Genomic DNA, 25,780 nt, shown 5'->3' with positions numbered 1-25,780 from the left:
GTGAGGTGGGAATTTTGTCTTTTTTATATTGAATTGCTGAATTAAGACAACTGCTATTTCTACATCAATGTCTCAAGTCCAGGATATAATCTCCTACATCTATGGTTCTAAACACAGTGTGGGAGCTGTTAATTTGAAATATTTTACCTCGCGTTTGTATCCGAGTACTAGATTTACAATCATTAAAAATGTATTTAATGCACAATGTTCTTAAAGTCACTTTTCGGCATTTAAAAAAATTACATTGTCTTTAAAAATTGTTCCATTTGTATGAACAGAGTTTTATGCTCATTTATTATAAGTTAATGTATTGTATAAATAATAAATAGCAAAATCGTTTTCAAACTTGGTATTACTACATAATAAAATGATTTATTGTTTACTTTCTGTCCGTGCAGACTTTGCACTGTATGAAGAGTTTGGCCTGTCGCAAACCAGTATAGTTTCAGAGTTATCACGCACACATTATAAAGGGTGGTTGGTAATAGTAGTAAAAGCTATGAAGCTTTTGGCCGACGAATGTGCTATATATTCATCCCTTGTAAGCTTAATCAGCTTAAATTACCCTGTATAATTTGACAATATACAAAAATTATTTATTTACGTATTTTCCACTTTCATTATAATATCGTTATGTATTTTAAGACGCCTCGAAAATTTTATGAAACGCTTTACTGAAGATAAACAAAGATAATCTTGAATGTGTTGTATAACCGTGATGGTTTTTTGATTTTTTAAATAATAGCTTTAATGCTAGTAATTACTTCTTTTTAAAACTTTTAAGCTCAATCATTATATATTTTACAGAAACCTTGTATTTTTCTGAAAGAGATTACGTAAAGTTACCTTGAGAGTTTTCTGCTAAAAAGCTGAAAAGTGAAAGTTGTTTACGACAACGGCAAGCAGAAAAACAACATTTGCGGTCGTTTAGAGCAAGTGATGGGAAATTACATTTTGTTATCGAAAATTGTTTATTGTATAAAATTTAAATAAATCAATATAATTTTGTAATAATTATATTAGTGTAATTACAAACTAACAAGTGTCCAATTTTGCATTCATATTATAAAATATTAATGACAATAAAGTAGTAGTAACGGTTATACAGATAAAACAGACGTCGAAAATTAAAAAAAAAGAAAAAAAACTACAAGATCCTTCAAGAAGATACTGAAGTCCCTTTTCATTGCAGCCACTTTCCAAATGAGTAAACGGAAACTACACTTTTTGAAATTTTTTTTTCGAACGTTGTCTGGGTTTCTCGTTACATTAAGAACCCGGATACTATGCCGTGTTTTCCGTATTAAAGAAAAATATATTGCTAAATATATTACATTATCGAATTTTTGTTTTCAACAACATGATTGACGAGGAAAATAATGTTTTAAAAGTATATGGTGATTGACTATAGATATAAAAGATTTAAAAATAGGGATCTATTGCTCATTTGTCATCAATTATTATCTCTATCCAATAATCGATGATTTAAAAAGAAACAAATAACGAAGTAAAAAATATAAAAAAAAGCGTTTTTAAAATTCGGATTAGTACATATTAAAAATAATTGATACTTACTATATGTCGCTGAAAATTTTATATTGTTAAAATTTTAGCCTATTGCATTCAGTGGAAAAAATAAATAATTTTATGGTGTAAAAGTTTTAAAGCTTTTGACTGAAAAATGAACTATAGATTCATTCATTTAAATCGTTTACCCCTAAATTCAATCATTCTGTATAACGGGTATATCTGTTTTGAATTTATACCTAAAATTCTTTATAAAAAATGTACAAAAACGTGATGTTAAAAGCAATGCCGGCCTCGAATGAATATGTTACCCCTTTTTGTTTTCAATTCTAAGATTAATTAGCTTCTATTCAGATGGTGCATAATAAGCCCGCGTAATTAAGCAACTTTGGTGTCAAAGTTTGTCTCTCGTACGATCCGCGTATTTATTATGTACAGCTAATTTGTTTCTCGATGTAACTTATCTTTTATCTCTATTATTAAAGAGTGGAACATATGTGCTTACATATACGTATAAAATGTGACACAGTGCCATTTACACTATATGGCTTGAAAATACATACCACGATGTTTACCTTGGCATTTTAATACACGGTAGATATTTCTAGTAATGACTAGAACAAAAAATAGATAAAATATTCTATGTATTACAGAATTATCTTTTTAAATATAAAATAAATAACATGTGGTTTATTAATTACAAAATGAGAGAACGTTTTGATAAAATCTTATATTTTCATATTAAATGGGTTTTTTATATATTTTCATTAGTGCAGACAAAGTCGAATCATAGTCAAGGCTGTGTGAAGTCGCTGGATACAGGCAGCACATGACCGGTCATCCTGACAGGCTTTAGGAGAGGCCTATTCCTTTCAGTAGACGTCTATCAGCTTACATGATGATGATGATGACGGGGAAGGTACGAAGAAGAAAATAGTAAAAGTACATGGAAAATCAAAACTTTTATCAATACAAATTACAAAATAGAACGTCAGTCTCTAGTTTTTAAAAATATGACTTCAATTGAATCCAAAAGAGACGTGATATGATATAGTCAAACATAAAATTATCGACTAATCATAATAATGAGAATACAATCACATCAAGTCACGCAGACGTGATAGAAAACTAATTATTGTAAGTAATCGTTGTTTATAATTAAGACATGAAATCAATAAATAAAATTGTCACTCTTACATACGTTTTTTTTTTTTCTGTTCGACTAAGACTGGCCTTTAACTTTTAACAATACCTTTATCGGTACAAATATCAACTATTTCAATATAATACTCCAAGTATAATAAAAAAGAAAAGTGTCAACCAATTGTTTTAAAATTTTCCTTAAATTATTGTAAATTAAATGGCGACTCTTTTAATTAGGTACTCACCTAATTACGTTTGAAAACCTCTCGAGTTGAGTGTCCATTAAATCCAATTGTTCCTTGTGCCGGAAGGTAAGTGTTATGTATGGGGGAATATCTTTAAAACCTTTTTGGTTCAGAGCACCGAATTTATTGTACCGGGCCTTTTAAGCTTTGGATTTTTATGAAGACTTCTTTACATTTACAAATTTATAATTATTAAGTCACACTATCTTTTTATTCACTTTTTAAAACGAATTTTTTGATTGTTTATGTATATGTATTGGCATATATTCTTATACAAACATCATTTTATCCTAAGGGCGTCCACAATTGGACATAGATTTTCAATAGGACCGATAGAGAGCCGCTTGTTTCCAACTCTTCCGATCCATTAAGATTCAGCTTATGATGGAACGTTCTACGCTGTACTTGCCGGTTCGTCCATGATCTCTATTCCAGAACCTTGAGGCGCCAGCAGCCATCTATTTAGCGCGCTATGTGGCCTAATTACTGCCACTTTAACTCGCCAATCCACTAAGCTATTATGCCGGTAACTTTTGTTCGACTGCGGGTTTTCTCATTACTAATCCGATCTCATACAGATATCCAATTGCACATCGCTTACAATGGCGCACAGTATATAAATGTTACAAAGGTAAATTTTAAGGACCAGTTGTACACTGAAAAAAGTTTTATTGAAGATGTATACGATAAAATTATATTAATAATAGTAGATTTTAGTTATTGCTTCAAGTAATACTATCAGAAATACGTTAATGAAATATTGCGACTAAAGTGCCCACTTTCCTTCACAATGGAGTGCTCTTGTAAAATTATTACGAGGGAGTTATTAGCTACTAGCTTTTAATATCAGTATCTAGCTCGCAAATTCCAGATGCGCAGGCCTTGAGTTTGACGAAGCTAATAGCAAACAAGATGGAATAAATATAGTTATATACATATGATTCGTATAAATTTTGTTATTAATAAAATAAACCAAAACAGAATTTTTGTGTACCATCATTGAAATACACTTCACAAACTTTTTATACTACATTACTAGCAAAGTCACCTAACGTAATTTTATAATTATTTATCCAGGTTCCAAATTTTTGGAATTTGACCACTTCACAACTTTTCCTCAAAGATATTGTGATGCAATAATCATGATCATAAAAGATTTCCCTTTTTCCTTTACATCTTTTCAAAGCAATTATTTCTTTATAGCATAATTTCTTTAAGTTTGGGTTTAAGAATGTTGAGCTCATAGTTTAGAAATTTTATATGCATTGTTTACTTCTCGAGCGCGCAACGTATATTTTAAAAATTTAATGTCTCAAATTATTTTCAAGCCAAAACTTATAAAATTATTTTTCTTATCCACTGTGCAGTTTTATAATCAAGAATCCACTTTGCATCGGGGCGAATTCCATTTCCAAGATCCAATTCGGGTGAACTCTCTGAATATTTACAAAAATAATTTAAATGTAATTGTTTGAAATTATTAACAGTTTTGCTTAACACTTGCTGTACTTATCATATTGTTATCGGTGGTGAGATGACATCTAAATAAACATTATCTTTGTATAATATTTGGAAGTTGTTTTTAATGTCCGTTAAAAAACACCCGTACACAATTATACATATACAAACGAACATACACTGATGCTCCATTTGCTAAATATATCAAGCTACGTCTATTTCGTTTTTCGTTCGACAACCAAATATTGCCACACAAATATTACCGTGTTTTACAGAATCCCTTATCTTGTGAATCTTATTAACACAGAATACATAAGAATTAATATGGACAAGTTATATCAATTACTAACAGGTGAGCGCCTTAAACCATGATTAATGATTTGGCTCGAAGTATTTCTCGTCTAAAGTGATCCACTATTACTATGCACATTGATGTCAAAAGGTTATCAAGTAGCGACTACAGGCTATTAGGTAGACCTACGACGTAATTAATGTTACGGGAAGTAGCTGAAAGCAGGCAGTGTAAGACCTTTCATCAGGGCGATCATTGGTGGAAGTCTATAACTCACAGGAAGCATCTACCAATAATGAGTTCCTTGCAAGAAGCAATCTCCGGCATGATCGTGATATAAAAACATTTTTGAATTTAATTATTCAAATTAAGCCTAACTGTACTTTAAACAATAATCTAATCTTACCGTCTGTTGACTCCATCAAAACAGTTTGTAAAGCAATTTCGGTTTTAAAGCAACACATTACATGATTGTTTACACATTCAAGTATCATTAATATATCCTTTACAAGATGCTTTGCGTCAAAAACAAAGATAATAGCGAAAACGTTGCCTCAAGACATCAACACACATTGATACGATGATATATTTTTCGTTCCAATTCTCTTTCTAAAGAATTTGCGTAGAAATATCACATAACATTACGTGTTTGTTTTATACCATTACGTAAAGAGATAATACGAGATGTTTGCCTCATGAAATGTGATACTACTTACTCATAACAACAAAGCATTTTCGTTTAAATTTTAAGACAAAAAGTATTTTATCAGTAAAATTACTTAGCGATTATGACGTCTAGTGAAAAAAGCATTGAAGCTATACCGTTTGTCAAAAGGTAAGTTCTGGCATCCATTTTTGCTAACAACAATTTTTAATAATATAATTTAATACTCTCTATACAAAGTAACAGAAAGACAAATATTGAGTTATAATAACCTCAAAAGGTACAATAATATTATAATAATAACTTAAGAGGTACAATGGGCGGTCTTATCATTCAAGGAACAATAATTTCTATGGAAAAAAGAAGGTTTGGCGGGCAGTTGATGTGTACAATATACCAAACAGTTTAAAACATACCATATTAAAAACAAAAAATTCAAATACATAAATTTAGAAATAGAGGGTCTATTTATTAAGAAATTCTTTTTTAAAACTGCACTTCACATGGTTTGTTAGATAAAAATCCTTGACAATACTTAAAATTACCATAAGCTCTGCCAACTCTGCATTTAATTTAAATTTAGAATCCTTGAAAAAAAAAATGTTATGAATTATTTGAGCAAAGAACTTTTGCGACAGCTGAGCTATTTTTACTCAAAGTAACTCAACTTCAAAGCGAAGTAAAAATGTTTAAATACAGTAAAAATGCGACCGGTTAGAACACCAACAGTTATCAAAGTAATGCGGGCTCGAATCTGGCGTAATCTTATGTACAAAAAAAATAAGGTCTGTTGCAGTTTTACTGTATTTTAAAATCTTTTTTTAAACGGCAAAAAGCCGAAAGCGCTCGTGAGTGCAATTGTTATCGGCTGGCGTATAGTTTTAAGTGAGCCCATTTTTGCGAGTGCAGTATTAGATGATGAATATTTTATGATTTTTTTAGGCTTTCAAGCCATCTTATGGTTTTGGGATGGAGACTAATTACCGCAGATCGAAGCGCAGAGCGGAACATTCACGCATAAAGTGGACAGATGAACTTTTTAAGGTCATTGGAAGACGTTGAATGAAGGCCGCTACCAACTAGACCATTTGGAAACCTATGGGAGAAGCCTATGTCCAGCCATCGGCTTACAGCTGCAATGATAATAACAATAATGATTTTACGACTTCTTATCCTAAAGAAGTTGCTTGACGTTGTGTCAATTTTTGGCATTTATTTTTTATATTGATTTTTTCATATTGAATACCACATATATATGTAATACAAAAAAAAACAGATTTATTTTATGTACTAAACTTGATTAAACAACACTATTTTAAATGAACAATATTAAAAGAAGTGTCATTTAAGAACGTTTAGTGTGTGACAAAAACGGTGGCTTATAATAAATCTATATAAATAATCGATTAACAATTCGTTCAATGTAATGAATAATGTTCGCATTAAACTTAGAACTCATCACGTAAATGTTCTTAATGTAAAATACTTTTGAACCATGTAATACGAAGACAAATTTTTTATTCATTAAATCACATTTCTTACATTAAAAGTAAATCAGAATTCAAAGCTGTCACCATGAAACGTCGTTTAATTTCCATTCGACTGCATTTGAAACGAATGGTGACAGGAATGTCAATCGTCGTCAACAAAATTTGTTGTAATACATTGGTTAAATGAAACTTTATAATATTGTCGCGGTTTTTTTATTTTTTATGTCGTTCACAACTTTTTTAATATACGCATTTACATACGTAAAGAGATTAATAGCAGAATTATTTATATTTAATTTAAGAAAATAAAGAAATATTGTGTAATTCTGAATGATTTGTGAACACTACATTTATGGTTATCATCTAGAATAACATACTGATTATTGCTTAGTAAATAAAGTCCATGATAATATACGAAATATACCTGTATCATTTAAGGAAATATTGTTAACGCAAGCCTATTGAAAATACGAAACGTATAATTTTAAAATATTACGACGTTTTTAATGGTACATAACAATAAACTCTAGGTTAATAACTCCGTCAACTTTATTACGTTTTCCGACTCTTTATCATACTGTTAATACAATTATAATTCCTTCATGTCCTACTTAACCTCGCTGTTCTCATATTTAATTCTCGCATGCTTACAAAATAAAACGGCAACTAAAACTCAGGAAAATGCTTTGAAGAAATGCTTTCGCTTCTGTTAAAGAAAGAAGAAAGTTTTTATGAGATCGCGAACTAAATACTCCAATGCTTACACTGTAGCATTGTATTCTCGCAAAATTGACTGCAAGTGAAAGAGACAGATGATTTTATTGGGCATCAACAGTTGTAAATTAATTTAAAGATCCGTTTACATGCAACATCTTTTTTAAATTGTTCAAAAGCAACAATTTAGGTAATACGTTGAATTAATCATTGTCTTCTCGGTTGACAAAAATGACCCTGAACCTCAGTGCTCCCATACTTGCCACAAAATCAGAAATCAATAAAAGACCATGTCAAAATTAATGATGAAATAGAAAATACTCTTCAAACTTTCAACATGCGTAAAAGAGAACACGTCCACAATATGTATACCTAATTATGACTAATCAATGAGATATAAGATGTGCTGATTTAGTATTGTCCTGTCTACCGAATATGCTATAGAATTCGTACAAGATTGACTCTTACTCCTCGTTGAATGTTTCAATTAAGTATTATCATCATCATCATTATTTCAGCCGAACCGTAATCCTACTGGACATAATCATCTCCCAGAATTTCCAATAAGAACATTTGGAAGCGACTTGGGTTCGGCGTCTGTTATGGTTGTAACGGAAAAACGTAAATACGCGTTGATCGACTTATGTAAAGAAGGCATTTATTTGTAATAAAACCCGTTTACACGTTGTCACCAAGCTACTTACTTCACTATATAAAGTTATCTTTAGCACTAACTCATTTCATGTACAATTAAATCTATCCCTTAATAAGGAAATATATTTCTCCAAACATCCGAATTACAACCGAATAAGATCAAGACATTCTTTTTCTCATAAAAAGTAGCTGCGTGGATTCACAAAGAAATCGTGTTTGTCTAAAAAAAAGGCAATAAAACGTATCGTGAGTATCGTTCAGCGTGGATGATGTCAAAGCTGAAATTGCGCCTAAAGGATTCATTTACGAACGTAAACGATAAAATTTATTTATAGATCACAAAGGAAAACATTTGGTCCTTCGCAGTTTTGACTCCAGTTAGTCGTAGTTTTGCGGTCATGAAACTCTTGAATAGACTAAACAAGTTTTAATGATAACGAAAGATAAGTGCTCCCTTACACAATATTATTTCCTTTAGCACAGTATCGTTTTATTTAAGTTGTATTTATTACGATTTTCCGAAGGCATTTTACTTGATGTATTTCAGAGCGAAGGCATTTTAAAGTTTTTGTTTTAAATCATTTTCATTGACCATTTCAAAAATCAATAGTTTCGGAAATAAAGGTTAATATAGAAAAAAATCTTTCTTAAAATTCGGATTACTACACACTAAAATTAATAACTGTTTATCGCCAGGAGTTATTAGCTTCTCACATTCAATTTAAAAAAATTTTAACATATTTCAAAGTAATCTACATATTTGTATATAGGCTGATTGGAAATAGGAGTTAAAGCTTCAAAAACTTAAATTTTTAACAAATTTGTTGTCAACTATTATATAGTACACACTATGAAAATCAATGGTTTCAGAAATAATAAATAACCTAATGATAATATAGTTTTAAAAAGCGTTTTCAAAATTCAGAATGTTACATTTAAAAAAAAAATTGTTTATTATCTGACATAATATCATAATATCAATATCTGACATAAACATTATGTAGCTAAAAGTTATTGACTTATCGTATTCCAATACAAAAAAATATATTCATGTAACATACTTCACTTATTACTTTACATAGGATGATTGGAAATACACGTAAAATCAGTAAAACTTTTTGGGGTCAAATAAGCGATACAACTTTGACACTTATATCTAATCATTCTGTATAGCAAGTTTTAGTCTTTGTGATATTGATATCTCAAAGGTAAAGTTTTTGTACCAAACAGATCATGTTAAAGACTATGTCCTTACGCTTCTCTTAGTAAATGACTATTTTATATAATAGAACAGGTTTGAAAAAGAAATTTGTCGCAAAGAATAAATTCTCCGTTAAATGAAACAAGCATTTCTTTCAAACAGCAGAAAGAATACCGGAAATCCATCGAATGCAACGTTCCTATTTACGCGCAGTTGCAGACTCTCTCCGCAAATAGCCTTTTCAGTACAATTCGAGCGGTAAATTACTTGAACGTGTTTCTTTATTACATGCTTTGGCGGGCTAAAACATTTTATAGAGAGTATTTCTAGCTAAGTATTAACATAAAACATTTCTAAGTTCGATATATATATATGTGTAAAAATATTTATGCAACTTATTTTTTTTTGTCTTTATCCATATTGTACGTGCAATTCTCGCCACGTTTACGGGTTGGCGAGCGCATTTTTTTTAATTTGAAACGTGTTCGAAAGATGTTTTCGCCAATCGTACTTGAATATTTTTCCTTTCACCTACTCTTACGGCAACCACAGAAGAAGAAGTTATGCAATCCTACTTGATGGTGCCATCACGGCAAACTTAATGTAAAATACAAGATCTCTTTTTAGCCCATAGATTGCCACTGCGAGGCATAGACATCCTCCGTTGATATCTATGAGGGATATACCTTATTTGCTACGATTGGCAGGCGGGTTAATAATCGCAGTGTGGTATTATGTTTGTAAGCAGTGACAAACCTTTATAAATAGTGCACAAAGTATGAATAATACAAGATTGTATCCCGAGTACCGAACCCGGTACCTACGATCCCAAATCTCAGTCCTTACCACTAGGTTACCAGTACTCAAATCAAATCCAAGATGCTCGATGAAGAAAAATTATATAACTAATATTATTATTAAATTAATAACAATAACAGATTATATTTCTGATTCTAGTAAGTCCACGCAATGTTAGTAAGTTATTAACAACATTTTTACATAAAACTGATTACACACATTGTAAAATAATTTAAAAAAAAGATACAACACACGAATATGTTATGCTAAGATTTAAAGCAATAGAACTAACAACATAAAAACAACGCTTAAATATTTTTTAACGGATAACCAGAGGCACACGATACGTAGAAGTAAAATGTTTTTTTTTTTATTAAAAGTTTATAACAAAGTTTTAGAGAAATGTTAATGTGTTTATGCATTATGTGAGATTTTTAAGCCAAAAAAATTCCTCAACATTAAAACATAAGTAATAACTATGAATTTTGTTCAATAATGACAATATTAATTTTTGCTGTAGTATTTTACATGAGCGATAAAGATATATTAAGAAACGATTTAGGAGGTTATAATCTTCAGTATTTAGCACTCCCCAGGGTTGCTTTGTTTAATTAATGGCAATTTATATTATCCCCGAGTGTTTTAATTTTTAATTAAGGTTCTACCCGTAAGACTGCTTTGTTTTAGACGAAAAGAAATTAATTAATTGAATGCCGACAGTTATTTAATAATAACAATAATCTTTCAATTTACGGAATATATTTTGATTGGACTATATATCTATAATATTTTCGAAATCTAGTATAGTTATGAATATTTTGAAAATATTTTGTAGTTAGTTTTGAAACTGCTAATGTAATTTTACTTGCAATCAAAATTTGAAATTAGTAAGATTTAACTTTAATTTTGAAATAATTCCTGATTCATATCATAATTATATACCTCTACAGCGGAATATAGGTCTTTCTCAAAGTCATCCACAGTATGCCTAAGGCCCCCCCCCCTTTTTTTTTTTTTCTTATCCACACCTTATTACTAACCATTATTCAATAGTCGTCAGTTCATCTGTAAAGAAAACGCTTTATAACTCTTTGTCACTTAGAATTTGAACATAAAATTTGACGTTACAAAAATTTTAAAATAGTTTTAATCGTTGTAATTATGATAAAATATTTTTTCCGAGTATTTAATCATTAATCAATCTTCATAATTACGGGGCCTTTGAATCACACAAAAATATAATATTTTTGTGGTTTTCCTGGTTAGGAATTTCTTGTAGAGATTTTTATTATTAAATGCGTGCGTAAAGCTCGTGTCGGAGGTGGACAGCAATTTATCGATATCGACAAAGGTTTAATATTATTTTAACATTTTAAAACATCATATCATAATCATTACTATCGTTATAATTATATCCGTATGTCGTCCACAGCTAGGAACATGCCTACCCTGTGGATTTCCAATAAGATTGATTGTTAGCGATCTACATGTAGAGTATTCAAAAGCCCTTAATAAAGTCATCTGTGCACCTTGTGAATGTCCTGAGGCCCCAGCAGCTCTTTTGTGTGTTATGTGGCCCACAACCATTCCAACTCTCCAATCTGCTGAAATGTCTCTAATGTCTATCTCCAATAAATTAATAGCTAGGTATATAGCTTAGGCATTCTTGTAATATAATTGTAAAAACATTTTACAAACCTCTAACAAAATCATCGTCGATTTGTGTGCAACATAGTTGGTGTAGATTGTAAGCAAAGATTGTAATGACGGCAAGTTAGCGTGTAATATATTTTGTATTGTAATAGACGTGCTATTTTGTGAAATGTATTTAAAATTTTAATTAAAGACCCCTCATTAGTACGTATGAACGTCCGTTTGGTTTTTTTTTTCATGTCTTACACTACTATATCAATTACAATAAAAATACTTTATTTTTATATTAAAAACAAAGTTCTGGTAATAAACTTTTTACACAACAAAAACTGAAATATTATATTTTATCGACAACGCTTACATGTGTGCTAACACTGGTTAAAATTTATTAAACCGTCCAGACACGCGACGTCATATGTCACGTCACTCTAACGTTTTATGTAACTTGTCATAAGAAAGGTTGGTGCGGTCGTTGGGAAATCAGGGGCTCAGGTGTATAAAATAAAATATTATAAATACGGTACACAAAAATGTTCTCTTTAATATATTCTAGTGGGCTCTACTAATCTCTACAGTAACTCAACGTAGATCGTAGCGAAACTTTTATATGTAGGTTTCACCCAGACTTAACTTACTTGCCTTATTTAAAGTTCAGTATAATTTATTGTTTCTCAAGATATAATACATCTCATTATTTCAACCATAGAACATATACAGATCTCTCTGCAGATTTTCAATAAGTCCGACTGGAAGCGGCCTCCAGCTAGTGTCTTCCGATAACTTTAACAAGTTCATCTGTTTACCTTGTGTATTCTGCGTTCAATGTAGCCTGGCCTATCCACTAACATTCGACTAACCAATCCGCTTAGGTATTTAGGTTATTTTCATTTATGTACGGATCTCAACATTCCTGATTCAACCTTATAGGATCTTGACACTTTGCAAAGTTATTGTCATTCTAACAAGCTCGGACTAAAAGCACGTGTTTCGTGTGTTGTTAGTCGCAAACTTAATTCAATATTACATAATTACAAAATTCATGTTAATGTATTAAATAGAATTAACACCTTCGTGTTATTTTTAGCACGAAATTTCGTTTCGACACTCACATTAAGAAAGTCATTAATAAAGCAATCGCGTGGTTTCATTTTAAGGTGTGCAGGGTTTAAAAATTTTATCCTCGAATATCCGTTTCAAGTAAGGACTCTACACATAAAAGTTAAACATATTTTATAGATAAATAGTAAAGTAAGTTTAAACTACTAATAACTTATTTTCATGTTTATTTTTTATCGTACATTTATTTTTTTTAATAGTAATTAATGGAAAAAATATGTAACAGTATTGAATTTGAACAGAATAGTATATTGGCCTATTACAGTCGGTAAACTGTATAACTGTTCATAGTTTTTTTTTTTGAAAATATTTGAGAAAACTTTTAAGACTTTTATTCTGTATTGTTATTTATTCTAGCTGTAAGTTTTCCGAAGATAATAAAATAAAAGTAAAATATAACAATTAGTTTTGAACTGTGTAATCGATACAAGTTCAATTAACATCAAAACAATGCTTAGATTTTTAAGAAACAAACAAAAAGGAAAATGTCTTATTATCTCTTGACAAACATTTCGTATTTACGTTGCCGCCGTTCCGAAGAAGCGTTAAGACATACTTAATCCTCATCGGAAAATTGGCCTCATTCGTAAAATATACGCCATTACACGCATGTAACAATGAACGTCACCCGTTCCATTGTCGAGACATCTATAAGCTTACACAAGGCATGTTCCCTTTCATGATCATTGTTGAAACATGCCATTGTTATATACACGATAAGAAGCTTCTTACTTTCAGCCCATAACATAAACGGACAGCTTAAGTTAAAAAACATTCGAGTATGTATCCATTATGTAAGGGTTTCATGACATTGACAAAAAGTTCGGTTTTCTAAAAATCACAAGGATCGTACACTACTTTTTACACATTTTATACAATTATTGCAGTTTACGTTAAGAACGTTTATATTGATGCCTATAAAGATCGGTTATCTTCGTACTTGTCTTCAGCACTAGTAAAGTAATGCTACTATACCACACTACATACAACAATAAACAATAGGACAGGTAGAAGTAGCCTGTCTCCAGCCGATACGAATGCACGCTGTTGGCAATCACTGTGTGATGTTATGTTACACAGAGAACGCTATTACCCATCTTCTGGAAACTTTTTGTCAATACAAATAAGCCTTATATATAATAGGGCCTCTCCGGACCGCCCAGGCTTGAACGCAAGTTAGGCGGACGCGGCCGCCGTGTCATGTGTAGGTGAGTAATGCATGACATGTTCATCGAGACCTCCGGAGCTCGATGTGAGGCGTTTCTCCTGGCGTTGAGATTGGGGAGCGTATATTTTTTAAATTCCGCTTTAAGGGCGGCGAGAAGGGCCGAGTGCTCCGCAATACAGAGAAAGCGCTCCGAGGGACCGGAGACTTTGCGGAGTTTTGCTGGGTGTTTGACTTTGTGGCTGGAGGCGGAGGAGGGAGAAGAAGTTTCGAAGGGTTTCGAAACTTTCTCCGCGGGAGCTGAGGAGGTTGGTCGAACGGCGATTTTAGAAGGGCGGGAGATCAAGGGGCAGCCTACGCGGCGTTTTTAGGCACCTTAAGACAGCCCCTGTAGTTGGCGGAGTGGCCTTCGGTCTCACAGAAGACACAAGCGGGTGGTGTCTCTGTGACCGCTGGAAGGGGACAGTCTGCAGTCCTATGATCCCCTAGGCACTTGTCGCACCAGGGGTGGGAGAAGCAGTTGCGAGCTGCGTGGCCGCACAGCTGGCATCTGTAGCACTGGCCGACGATGCCTCTACGCTGGAGGGCCACGAATAAGACCCCTGAAAGAGAGCAGACCTCTGTGAGGGCAATAATTTTCTTTCCCACGGAAGAAAGCTCTTAGGTTGCCATAATAAGTGGCATGGGGAGCTTGATGCGCAGAGATGTCATGCGCTTCGTGTCGATGACAGGGATGCCCGCATTCTTGAGGTCGTCGTTTACGTCGTCGATCTCTATTTCGAGTGGAAGGCCGTGGATAACGACTCGAAGTCGCTTATCCTCGGGGAGGGCGAACGTGTGGAAGGAGATGCCTTCCTAACGCAGGTGGCGGGTGAATCGACGGTAATCGTCGACAGTGGTGGAGCTAATCATGATATCTTGAGTGGAATTGCCTGAACGCTTAATATTATAATTATAATAATTCTTTGACAACAAAAAAATATTATCTATGCTTCAAACAACCTACATAAATCATATCAACAGAAATGGAATACGCAATGTTATTTTCAAAAAAAGGGAATTTAGAATTTATAAATGGTCGGAATACAGAAATTCGCACTTTACACTCCATATGCAACCGCAATGAATTCAAGCCAAAGGACATAAAAGCTTTTAAACAAGAATAATACTCCCCATTTTAATGCAATGCCACGCACTGAAATTGCGCTCGGGAAATAAATAACATAAAACCATCGTTTACATACTATTCATTGTCAACCTCATATATGACATTACATCTAAATGACGATATGACAATTACCATAAAATGTAATCAAATTGAAAATGCCACCTTTTTATTTTTTAAGATTGAATAAAAAGCCATTGTGAAACAGGTCTATCGCCGAATCCAACTCGGTTGGGCATTCGAGAATTCATGAAATATCTTCTTATCCCAATATTTTTAGCGCAGGCAAAGATAAGTGCTTTAAAAAGAATGTCGACGCTCAAATTGTGTTACGAGTGACATGCATTACATGACAGTGAAACATGTCCTATAATTTCGGGCCATATTAGCAAACTCAAAGTCGTTCAATGTACCATGGTAGCACGATTTCTCTACAAAATCGAATCACGAATGAGGCGGACAGAACTGGACCGGAATAACAAGTTCATCAGAAAACACTGGATGCAGGCCACTTCCAAACAATTCCAATTTATCGCTGCAGATTATTTCCAGCTGTGGACGTTCTTCAACTGCAACGATGATGATGATGAAAAGACATAATCATAATCAAATTTTAGCGTGCGTATTTTGTGTAGGGCTATCCTTGATACAAGCAGAATGTACTTGTCAATTTTTTTTTTGATTCTCAAAGTATTTTGTATTTTGCACGACAATAGATGAAAAGAAATTAAATTTTTGATAAACATTTTTTAAGTTTAATAATTAAGGTTATATCTAGAAGATATTAATCCTTAAAACCTACAAAACCGTAGGGTTAGGGTATAACACAATTTTTAATAAAAATAGTGCAGGATTTATTCAAAGTATAACTTTAAACTCTTTCAGAAGGCTGCTGAGACGAGAGCACTCAAGCTAATGCAGTATCCTCTAGGCTGGTAATAAAATAATAAATGAGTAAACTACCAGGAGCACTTTAAGGCGACTAATACAGTAAATCTGATACATTACGTACGATAGAAAACAAGACTGTTTTAAATTGAAAAGTAAATATAAATAGTGAAAAGTCGCATACCTTTTCTATAGTTTTTTCCAATATAGTTTAATATAACAAATATCAAAATATGTGATTATAAGTATCATCTCATCAAAAATACTGCAATGTTTGAAAAGGCAGGTCTTTGTGTGTTGCCGGTGATGACATATGGATCTTAGAACGGGGACGTTTGAGACTTGAGGTTACCCAGAGAGCAATGGAGAGGACTATTCTCAGAGCTTCAATGCATCATCTAATAAGAAATGAGGAGATACGCAGAATTAAAACGTAACTTGTAGTAGTTGTACGTAACTTGAAGACTTTCTCGTTTAAGACAGCGGGGAATATCTATCGTGCAACCGATAGCCATTGGAGTCAAAGGTTTTTATGTGGCAATCACGCGGCTGATAGACTCGGCGTGTATAGACCCTCCACTTTTCAGATTGACGATATAGTCAAGGTCCAGGGAAGTCGCTAGATGCAGAAGACGAAAGACCGGTTATAGCGATTTTCGAGGGAGGCTTATACCTTGCAGTGGTCGTCCATCAGCTGACTTGATGATGGTGATGATGATTATAGTCGACATTCTTAGAATATAAATAGTGTTATCTTTTTAGACAACTTCAAAATACCCTAAAAATATTACAATAACAATGTAGGCGTACAATTGGCCGAATTACCGTTACAGCGATTTTTAACGTAATATCTTTGGATGGAAAAGATTTTGTAGTCTTCATACGAAAATAAGAGAATGATTTACATAGATAAAGAAAAAGGTGTAGCTACTAGTGTAAATTTAACTTGTAGACTATAAATAAAAAAGTTTCCACATATGTACTAACTCATCGCGATATCTATTTACTAGAAATACTGGAGGAATATTCTTTTCGCCAAATAGAGGTCAGCTCAAAATTTAAAACGTGTTTTACGTAACTCCACTCGCAAGAGGAGTTGAGAGGGCGTTCATTACTAAAAAACACATTTTCAAACCTTAGTTTTTATATGTATCAAACATGGCTAAAACATTTTTTTTTAAATTTCTTTATTTTGAAATAAATATAATTATTGATAAATTACAGAAACTATTACCAATTTTGGTAAAAAAATATCCCTAATTAAAATCATCGCACTTAAACATACGTTTATATAATTATGGATAAAAATTAATGTTGCGTTTACATAATAAATTTGAGTTTATTTTTATAATGCAAAAAAACCCGTCCTATTATCCGCGGTTTAATTCTAAACCACTGGAAATGTACAATGTTTTCTTTTAGATACATATTACAGTGTGCAACTTATGTAAATAATTACTCTATTGTCTGCGCGTAATTATGATATTCTTCCGTTATTATTGTTTAGTTAGATTGTATAGTTAGATATCGAAATAATTTCGGCATCTTTCTGTGCTATTTGCACACTGCGAGTTTTCGCAATATACCAACACAGGTATGTATTAAGCATAGGCTCTGCCAAACGGGATATTACTCTATTTCAAAGTATGTTCGCGATAAAGATATTTGAGAATGAATGGTACTAATTTTGAAGAATTTTTTTTATTAATACAATCATCAAAAAAAATACAAACCCCACTGAATCTCTTTTCTCTCTCTTCTCTCTGTTAGTATCATATTTCGAATTAATGTAAACTTAATTTAAATCTGTCGATTATAAAATAAGTATGATGATCTTTTTTTTAGGTAACAATTTACAGTTTGATTCAATATTGGTGTAAAAACTTTAAAAGGTGAACATATAGCTTGCTAGCTGTCATTTTTTGTATGATACAGCCTATCTAAAAATCATTAGTGTTGGAAATAATAATGTAACGATAATCTGGAAAGTAAAAAGTTTTAGATATTCTACATGTTTAAATTAATAATTGTTTACTACCAGCCCCTGCGGACCTTTTAAGAGAAGTTATTATATGTAGCCGCAATCTACAAATAATAGCAGAACATCAAGTAAAAGTTTAACTTTTAAACTGTTAAAAATATTTATAGTTTTTATAATATGTTCTTATATATGGAATTCAGTCTTAAACAAAGACTTGAGCATACCAAAGCGATTTCAAGTTCTAAAGCTCGAGCCAAATTGGCCGTACCGGAACTGCACTTGCGAAAATCCCTACCTTTTGCACTACAAAGAGCTTTGACATGTTCTACATAATAATACACAGGGATTTGCTTGCAATTATTAGTTCATATTTTACTTTTTTAATGGAAGGAACTAATATATACAAATCATTTACACATGAGGCAGAAATTAACTTTATTTAGTATACAATTTAAGAGCAGCGGTAACCCGGCGGTAGAGGACTATGACTTGCGATCGTAGGTCGCGAGTTCAATTTCTGAAACAGCACAGTTTTATACGTAATTCACACTTTACACATTTATTACATAGGTTTTCACTGCTCGCAAATAACTTTTCAGACGATGAAAGCAACGACCTCTGCGTACCATAATACCATATTACGATCACCAACCCACCAGCGAAGTGTGGCGATTATACTATATCTCCCCATAGATATTTTTGGGGAGAAACCTTATAGTCGGCCTCTATGGCCTTTATATAAAATCAAGATTTATTATGAGGATGTATATATTGCTCAAATTTCTTATAAACCTATATATTCCACATGAGAATAAGAAACAAAAAATACGTTGTAAATTTAACATCATAATTAAAAAAAATCGTGGGCAAATATCCAAAACGCGTAACCCTATCGTAATCGATAAGAGAGGTCCAAGCATCGCGTCGGAGCAAATCATCACTTGACACCAAACTTCATGTCGCGATGCCAAATGCGAACAAGTGGCGGAGTATAATGAAAATGAAGTTTACTCCATATCCAAAGTATCCCAACCCTCAATAATGAGGATAACGATGCGAGAAGGAGGAAAATAAAAAATAATCATTATACTTTCTTAACTCATGTGTAGGCGCTAATGCCACTATGTTGAGACTTTATCGTCCAGACATTAGGTAAAAAATTAGGTAATGTAGCAATCATTAGATGAAAACAGAAGGTAATCTCTCGCGGATCTAGATCACAGACTAGTGCTTCTAAACAGTGAAGAACAACGTGAATAATATATAATATAATTGTAAGTGCTGCCACCTACAAAAAAATCCCTGCAGGTAGTGACAACGCTGTACCGTTCTGAGAGCAAGACACGTGTTTGAATCTCCGGAAGACGCAGCGACCCTTGGACACGATACGTATAAAGCAAATCGCAGTTATTAAGAAACTAACCGGCCTCGTCGGAAGCGATGTCAACTTGTATCTTGAAGAGACCGCGACTTCCGCCGCTTCTCCTACTACGCTAACACTTTTCGAAAGCTAAGCAGATGACCGTGTCGTAGTTCGTATATCTTGGGCGCCATTGAGTCGGAATAAAAAAGATATTGTATAACAGCTTAGATAAAGTTCCTTCCTTCTCATTAGCCCTGGTATCAGCAGCACCATGAAGTGGCTGACTAAACGACTAAAGAGGTCAGTAGCTTCCCAAGTCTGTGTCCTGCCTCCTAAGAGATGCATCGACCTTCAGTGAGGCTAACTGCAAATGCCACTTAGGCAATACCGTAGTATAGATATAAAACGTGAACAAAAATTCGAAACCTACGTGTAACCAACACAACACATACCACAACCATGAAATTGTAGTTTTGAAAATAGAGCTATAGTCGTTTTTTAATCGTTAAATAAATAAGTTACTAGGAATCTTAATAACCATTAATCCAATTTCCCCCGCCCAAAGCAATAAGACTTCGTCAGCTCCCGCAACACAAACCAATTAAAAATTCCGCAACTGGGAATCTGTAATAAAACGAGTAGCTGTTTGTTTTATTTAAATGCAAACACGTTGATTGAAAATACCTTTAACTGATTAAAATATTTTGTTCCATGTGCGGTCGCTGTTGGCAACACAGAGCTCAGCTTGAGTAAGTATCCTTAATGCATACGTTTTATTTTAATTATAATTATCATTTTAGCTTTACGATGTTCACTTTTAGACATTGGCGTCTAACTTAGATTTCTAATTAAAGTGGTTGAAAACGGTCTATGTCCAGCCTTTTCCGATTTCCTTAACAAAATCGTCTATTCAGGTTGTGGATGGACGCCTTACACCTTGCAGATCCTAGGCCTTCACAAACCATAACCAATCCGTTGGTCTATGTAATTTGATAAATGTTTTACTAAAAGTGAGGTACACGGCTATGACCCCTTACTAATTTAGGTCATAATTTTTTTCGATTGTATTTACTAATGCTTGTAACTAAGTGAAAGAGACTAGAACTCAAATTAAGCTACCAAATTTAAATATCCGCTTAAATAAAAATTTATAAATTATTAATTTATTACAGTAAACCATTTAAAAAAAATCAAATCCGAATTCTTTTGATTATTTAACATTACACGTAAACACGTTAAATATTTTTTATACGTTAAAAGAAGAAATTCCAAAACGCCTAGTTTGACAGAAATTCGTACTAAAATTAGGCACACCTATAATATGACGCCTTAGCTAAAAATATTGCCTCAAGAATTCTTAACGCGTTCTCATCATACATACTATTATATTCGGTAATAAGATTTTTTTTTTAATTTATTAACTATTTTTTACATTTTACGTGGTCCTATCCGTTGTCGCACCGCGAAATTTTAGTAGCTGAAAAATTAAGAATAAATGCTTAAAATAAAATGATATTTATAAGAACATTCGAAAGTTTCTGGTTTCTTCATATTTTGTTTGTTAAGTAAAATTTCAATATTATTATATTACTCCTATGTATCATCTTACTCTATTTATTTAGATATAACATTGACTGTTACAATGTAATATAAAACACAATTGACTAACAACATTGCCATTTTATTATTACACATTAGGAATTACACGAATTTTTTTTCTTATATAATTTAGTTAGTCCAAGTTAAGAACCGAGTAAGTGGAAAAAGAAAACTATAATTTTAATAAAATTTCTTATATTTTTATAGAACGACATCTACCAGTTCACCTCAAGCTAAATCGCCAGCTGGAAGCAGCGCTGGAGCCGTCGCCAGCGCTTCAACAGCCCCCGGAGAGCGTACACCGACAGCTCACAACAAGCAGCTGCAAAATGTTAAGGGACAAGATCACCAACCGCATCCTTCCGTAAGTACTTTCATCCTTATTACCTGCAAAAATGAAGACAACGTCTAACAAACGAGGGGACTAAATTATAAAATAAGGGTTAATAAAATATATTTACTTGTTATATATACTTCTACTATAATATGAGAATATGAAATTGAGAAAAAAAAGGTATTAAAAATAATTTAGATATTCGTGTTAAAAATCCTTCGAAGATCAACTCGTCTATTACTACGCTATGCAAAATCGTCATTTATTACTGATGTGACAAATATCATGTTATTTATTAAAATGGTTATGATGACTATCATTCGTTAGTTAGAAATATTATTACACTAACTTTTTAATTATGAAAATATTTGATCCGTTATAGAATATAATATGTCATAGGCATTTAGTACCGATTTTGCTTGACACGGTAATAGATGACTTAATCTCATAAGTTTCGTATCATTTCACTGTTTAAAAATATTAAAATTTGTTTATAATTATTCACACTGAGGAAAATGGTTGATATGTGACGAATAAAGTAAGTATTGACAGAGACATTGGACTGTGTATTTTTGGTTCTTTTATTTATTTTGTAGGTCAATGTTGCTTAGTGTTCATTGGATGTAATTTGGAGTAATTGTTAAATTAGTAAACCTGTCGGATGAGTGTTCAAAGCGTGACCAGTTAATGTATTATTGTCGAGTATAATTAGGATGTGTTTGATGTAATTACTAGAAGTACGAACTAACAGCACGAGAATGTTTTTGTCTGGCTACTGTGAGTTTAATATATGTGCTGTTTTTATTAAATCCGAGGCATATTTAATACAAAATATTTCATATCTTAGAATCTAATAATAAAAATCTTTCTATATCACTACTAATTAAAACAATAAACACTATTCCATACTTAATAGCAACAAATGTTACTTCATTATAATATTATGTTATTTAGTAGTCCATTAAATACATATATTCGTAATAAATTCTAAACAAATTAAATAACGGAAAAAAAATGTAAAGTAAGGTCTGCAAATATTAAATTGATAATTAATAAAAATATAACGTAAAATTTTTATTAGGTTTTTTAAGGGACGAGATGACTCTTATAGAGAGTAAAAAGGATACATTCGCGAGAAAGAAGTTGAAACTTTTTTTTTTTCATGTGAACCACAGAGTAAATTGAAACACTAACTGTCAAATGTTTAGTGCTACAAAAAATTAAAAAAGCATTACATGAATCACATTATTGGTAAAGTAGTGCAGATTATGAAATAGAATAATTATTTTTGTAAGTAATCCATGATAATTATTAACATATCAAATCAGTAAATAAAATGATCACTTATAACACATTTCGTTTATTTATTAGTATTTGGCATTATGGCGTCAAACGAATTGACAACTAAAAATAATGAAGGTGAAAAACTTTATGTACTTCCTCGTTGAGAAGTTCTTAATAATGAAATTGAAACACAAGAACTTCTTATTAACGTCTGTAGGATAACGAGAAAAGTTTTTAATTATTTTCCCTAAAATCGAGATCAAGCCATTTTTTATGAGGCATGGAAAACAAATGAGGTATCTTATCAATGGAATATTCCGAATTTTTTTCCCAATCTAAAATACCCACTGTGTACCACAATGAATTAAAATGCTAATGTAATAGGTTGAAACCACACTCCGAATTATTTATGTAAAATCTATTATATTAGCATACATTTTAGATAGCCTTGGTTTCAAAGAAATTATTCGAACGCCCAGCAGTAAAGGTCTGAGATATGCGATCGTAAGCCACAGACTCGATTACCTGGGCACTATCTTGATTGATGATCTTGTGCCCTGGCAATCAGCAGGTAATAGCAATAGGAAAGAATTATACAAATATAATTCAATTTTTTTGCTATTTGATGTATTAGAAGTGGTGCTGCTAGCCGGTCTAGGCTTTTGTACAGCTTCATCGAAATTGAGCCCGTGGATACAGAGGTCCACGGACTAAAAATTTTACGATGGGGATCTGTAACTGAGGTACGTACAAAGACGTATACACGCGGAGAACTATAACCGTGTAGGTGTATAGTGTAGTGTGTGAGGTGTTGAGTATTTAGCACGAAGCGAGGACTACTCGGCGGTCGGGAGAGACACGGGCCGGGGGCAGGAGAAGCAGTTACGGGCTGCGTGGCCGTACAGCTGGCATCTGTGGCACTGGCTGACGATACCTCTGCGGTAAGGGGCTTCGAAAGAGACCCCTGAAAGAGAGCAGACCTCTTTGAGGGCAAAGATTCGCTTTCCCTCAGAGGAAAGCTTGGTGCTCGGTGCGCAGAGATGTCATGCGCTTCGCCTCGATTACGGGGATGTCCGCTTTCTCGAGGTCGTCGGTTACGTCAGTGATCTCTATTTCGAGTGGGAGGCCACGGATAACGACTCGAAGTCGCTTATCCTCGGGGAGGGCGTACGTTTGGAAGGAGATGCCTTGCTCACACAGGTGGCCGCTGAAGTGTTGGAAGTCATCGACGGTGAGCGTGCTAATCATACTAGCTTGAGTGGTATTTTTAGCTCTTGATTTGTCCATCTCGTTGGCGAGAAGCGAGCGAGCCACGAGTGGACGGATTTCCACGCTTGATTGTCGTGGAGAAAGACGGGCGGGGGAGGTTTAGTCCCCTTTTCGGGAGGGCATGGTAGGCCACTTGTTGGGGATGGGCGGACAGTTGCTTGGGAGCAACCGTTGGGGAGGGCTTGCGTACAGCTTTTTTGGCCGGGCTAGCCGATGGGGAGGCAGTTTTGGAGGTACTGCCGCGATGAGACGGGGAGGGAACAGCACGAAGTGATTTTATCCTCTTGCCGGTGACGAGAGTGAAGTCGTCGGTTCGGGGGATATAATTCACACTTCATGCATTTATTATGTATAGGATTGTCACTGCTAACAAACAAGTTTCCAGAGGATGGACAACAGCATCCTTTGCAAACCAAAAAACCACACTATATGTGTTTATGTGGTGATGGTGTTTACCCCCATAGATATCTTAGGAGAGGCCTATTCCTTGCAGTTTGCGTCTATATTCTGTAATGACCACGTCGAAAAGAATTAAAGTTATGATTACTCAGATATAATCTTGTTTTCTAGAAGTATGATTCGTTAGCAAAATCAAAAATATGTAATTTAAGTACGTGAAAATAATAAAAATTTTACTGACAATTTATAAATTTTCCTTCTTTTAGTAATTTGTCTATGCACCGCTTGATTGGTTAACAGTGCCTTCAGCATTAAGTTCGCAAATTTATATCATAAAATGTAAGAAATTTAAAAATATCTACACTAATACTAATTAATAATTTTATTATAAAACTTACAATACACCTGATTACATCACAAATATGTTCATTTTCTTAATAATTATGTAGTCATTAAAATTTAAATTGTTAAATATCTGAACTCAAATTTCAATTATTACGTAAAAGTTACAATTTCCTGATAACGATGATATATTAATTCAAGTAGAGTATCATAAACATTTAAAGACGAATTTTATAAAACGTCACAAGGCAAGGCCCTTAGAGTAATATCACGTATCAAATACCGGTCTTATGTTGACGAGACATTTCAAAAGAAATCTGTGTTGAGGAAAATAAAAATATAAAGTGTAACAGAACATCCGTGTTATAACATATTCATGAGACGCGTTATTAATCCATAACTCAACCATAAGAATATTGTTTCAATGCCAAAAAAGTTTAAAAACCATGTTTGCCAATGTCCTCAAATGATAGCTACTTATACTGACTCCTGCCAACAATATGCAAAGTTTTTATTGTTTGTTTACTTTTTTCTTTATTTCAGCCAATAGACACCCACTTTAAGATATACGCTTTCTCTAAAGATCGTCACCATTACCGGTCTTGACCGCATCCAGGGACTTCCCGAGACCCTAATTTGTCGACAGTCCCTCTAGCGGGGTCTCACCTTTATGTATTAATGTTTTATTAACTTTAAGTTACGGGCTTGAAACAGCTAGTTGAAGGTTATGGTATATTAGGTCAGTTAATAACTCCTTCCAATTTTCAAGTATCTAAGCCTTATAGTTCCAAAAATCGTAATAACTTAGTACATAGGTGGTAATTACTTATACATATCCAGATATATAAAATGAGGATAGTTTTTTTATCGTACCTAATTTAAAAAAAAATATTGTGCACATCCGTCACACGCCTGCACATCTGTCTGCACTAGTTTAAAGATTTCCTGTAATATTTCTCGTTCATATTTATGATACCTTTGTTGAAGTGGTTCAAAAAATATAAAAGTAAAAATAACTTACTGGTGTTATAATGCG

At 33.0% G+C, this 25,780-nt stretch overlaps 1 protein-coding gene across 1 annotated transcript in view; it reads left to right on the top strand.

Moving 5' to 3' along the window:
• The window catches only part of Syt7 (Synaptotagmin 7), a 353,549-nt gene that overhangs the window by 303,112 nt on the left and 24,657 nt on the right, over positions 1 to 25,780 (top strand). The window contains exons 3-4 of the mRNA XM_068765912.1: positions 20,255 to 20,266; positions 21,324 to 21,480. Of these exons, the coding sequence (XP_068622013.1) occupies positions 20,255 to 20,266; positions 21,324 to 21,480 (169 nt within the window). The remainder of the gene's footprint in view (positions 1 to 20,254; positions 20,267 to 21,323; positions 21,481 to 25,780) is intronic.

Source organism: Battus philenor, unplaced genomic scaffold, assembly GCF_028537555.1.
Source record: "Battus philenor isolate CCGP_79_NKW_IND1 unplaced genomic scaffold, ilBatPhil1.0.hap1 SCAF_20, whole genome shotgun sequence".
Classification (NCBI taxonomy): Eukaryota; Metazoa; Arthropoda; class Insecta; order Lepidoptera; family Papilionidae; genus Battus; species Battus philenor.
The sequence above is the reverse complement of the archived record's forward strand: the minus strand, read 5'-3'. Positions and strand labels throughout refer to the sequence as shown.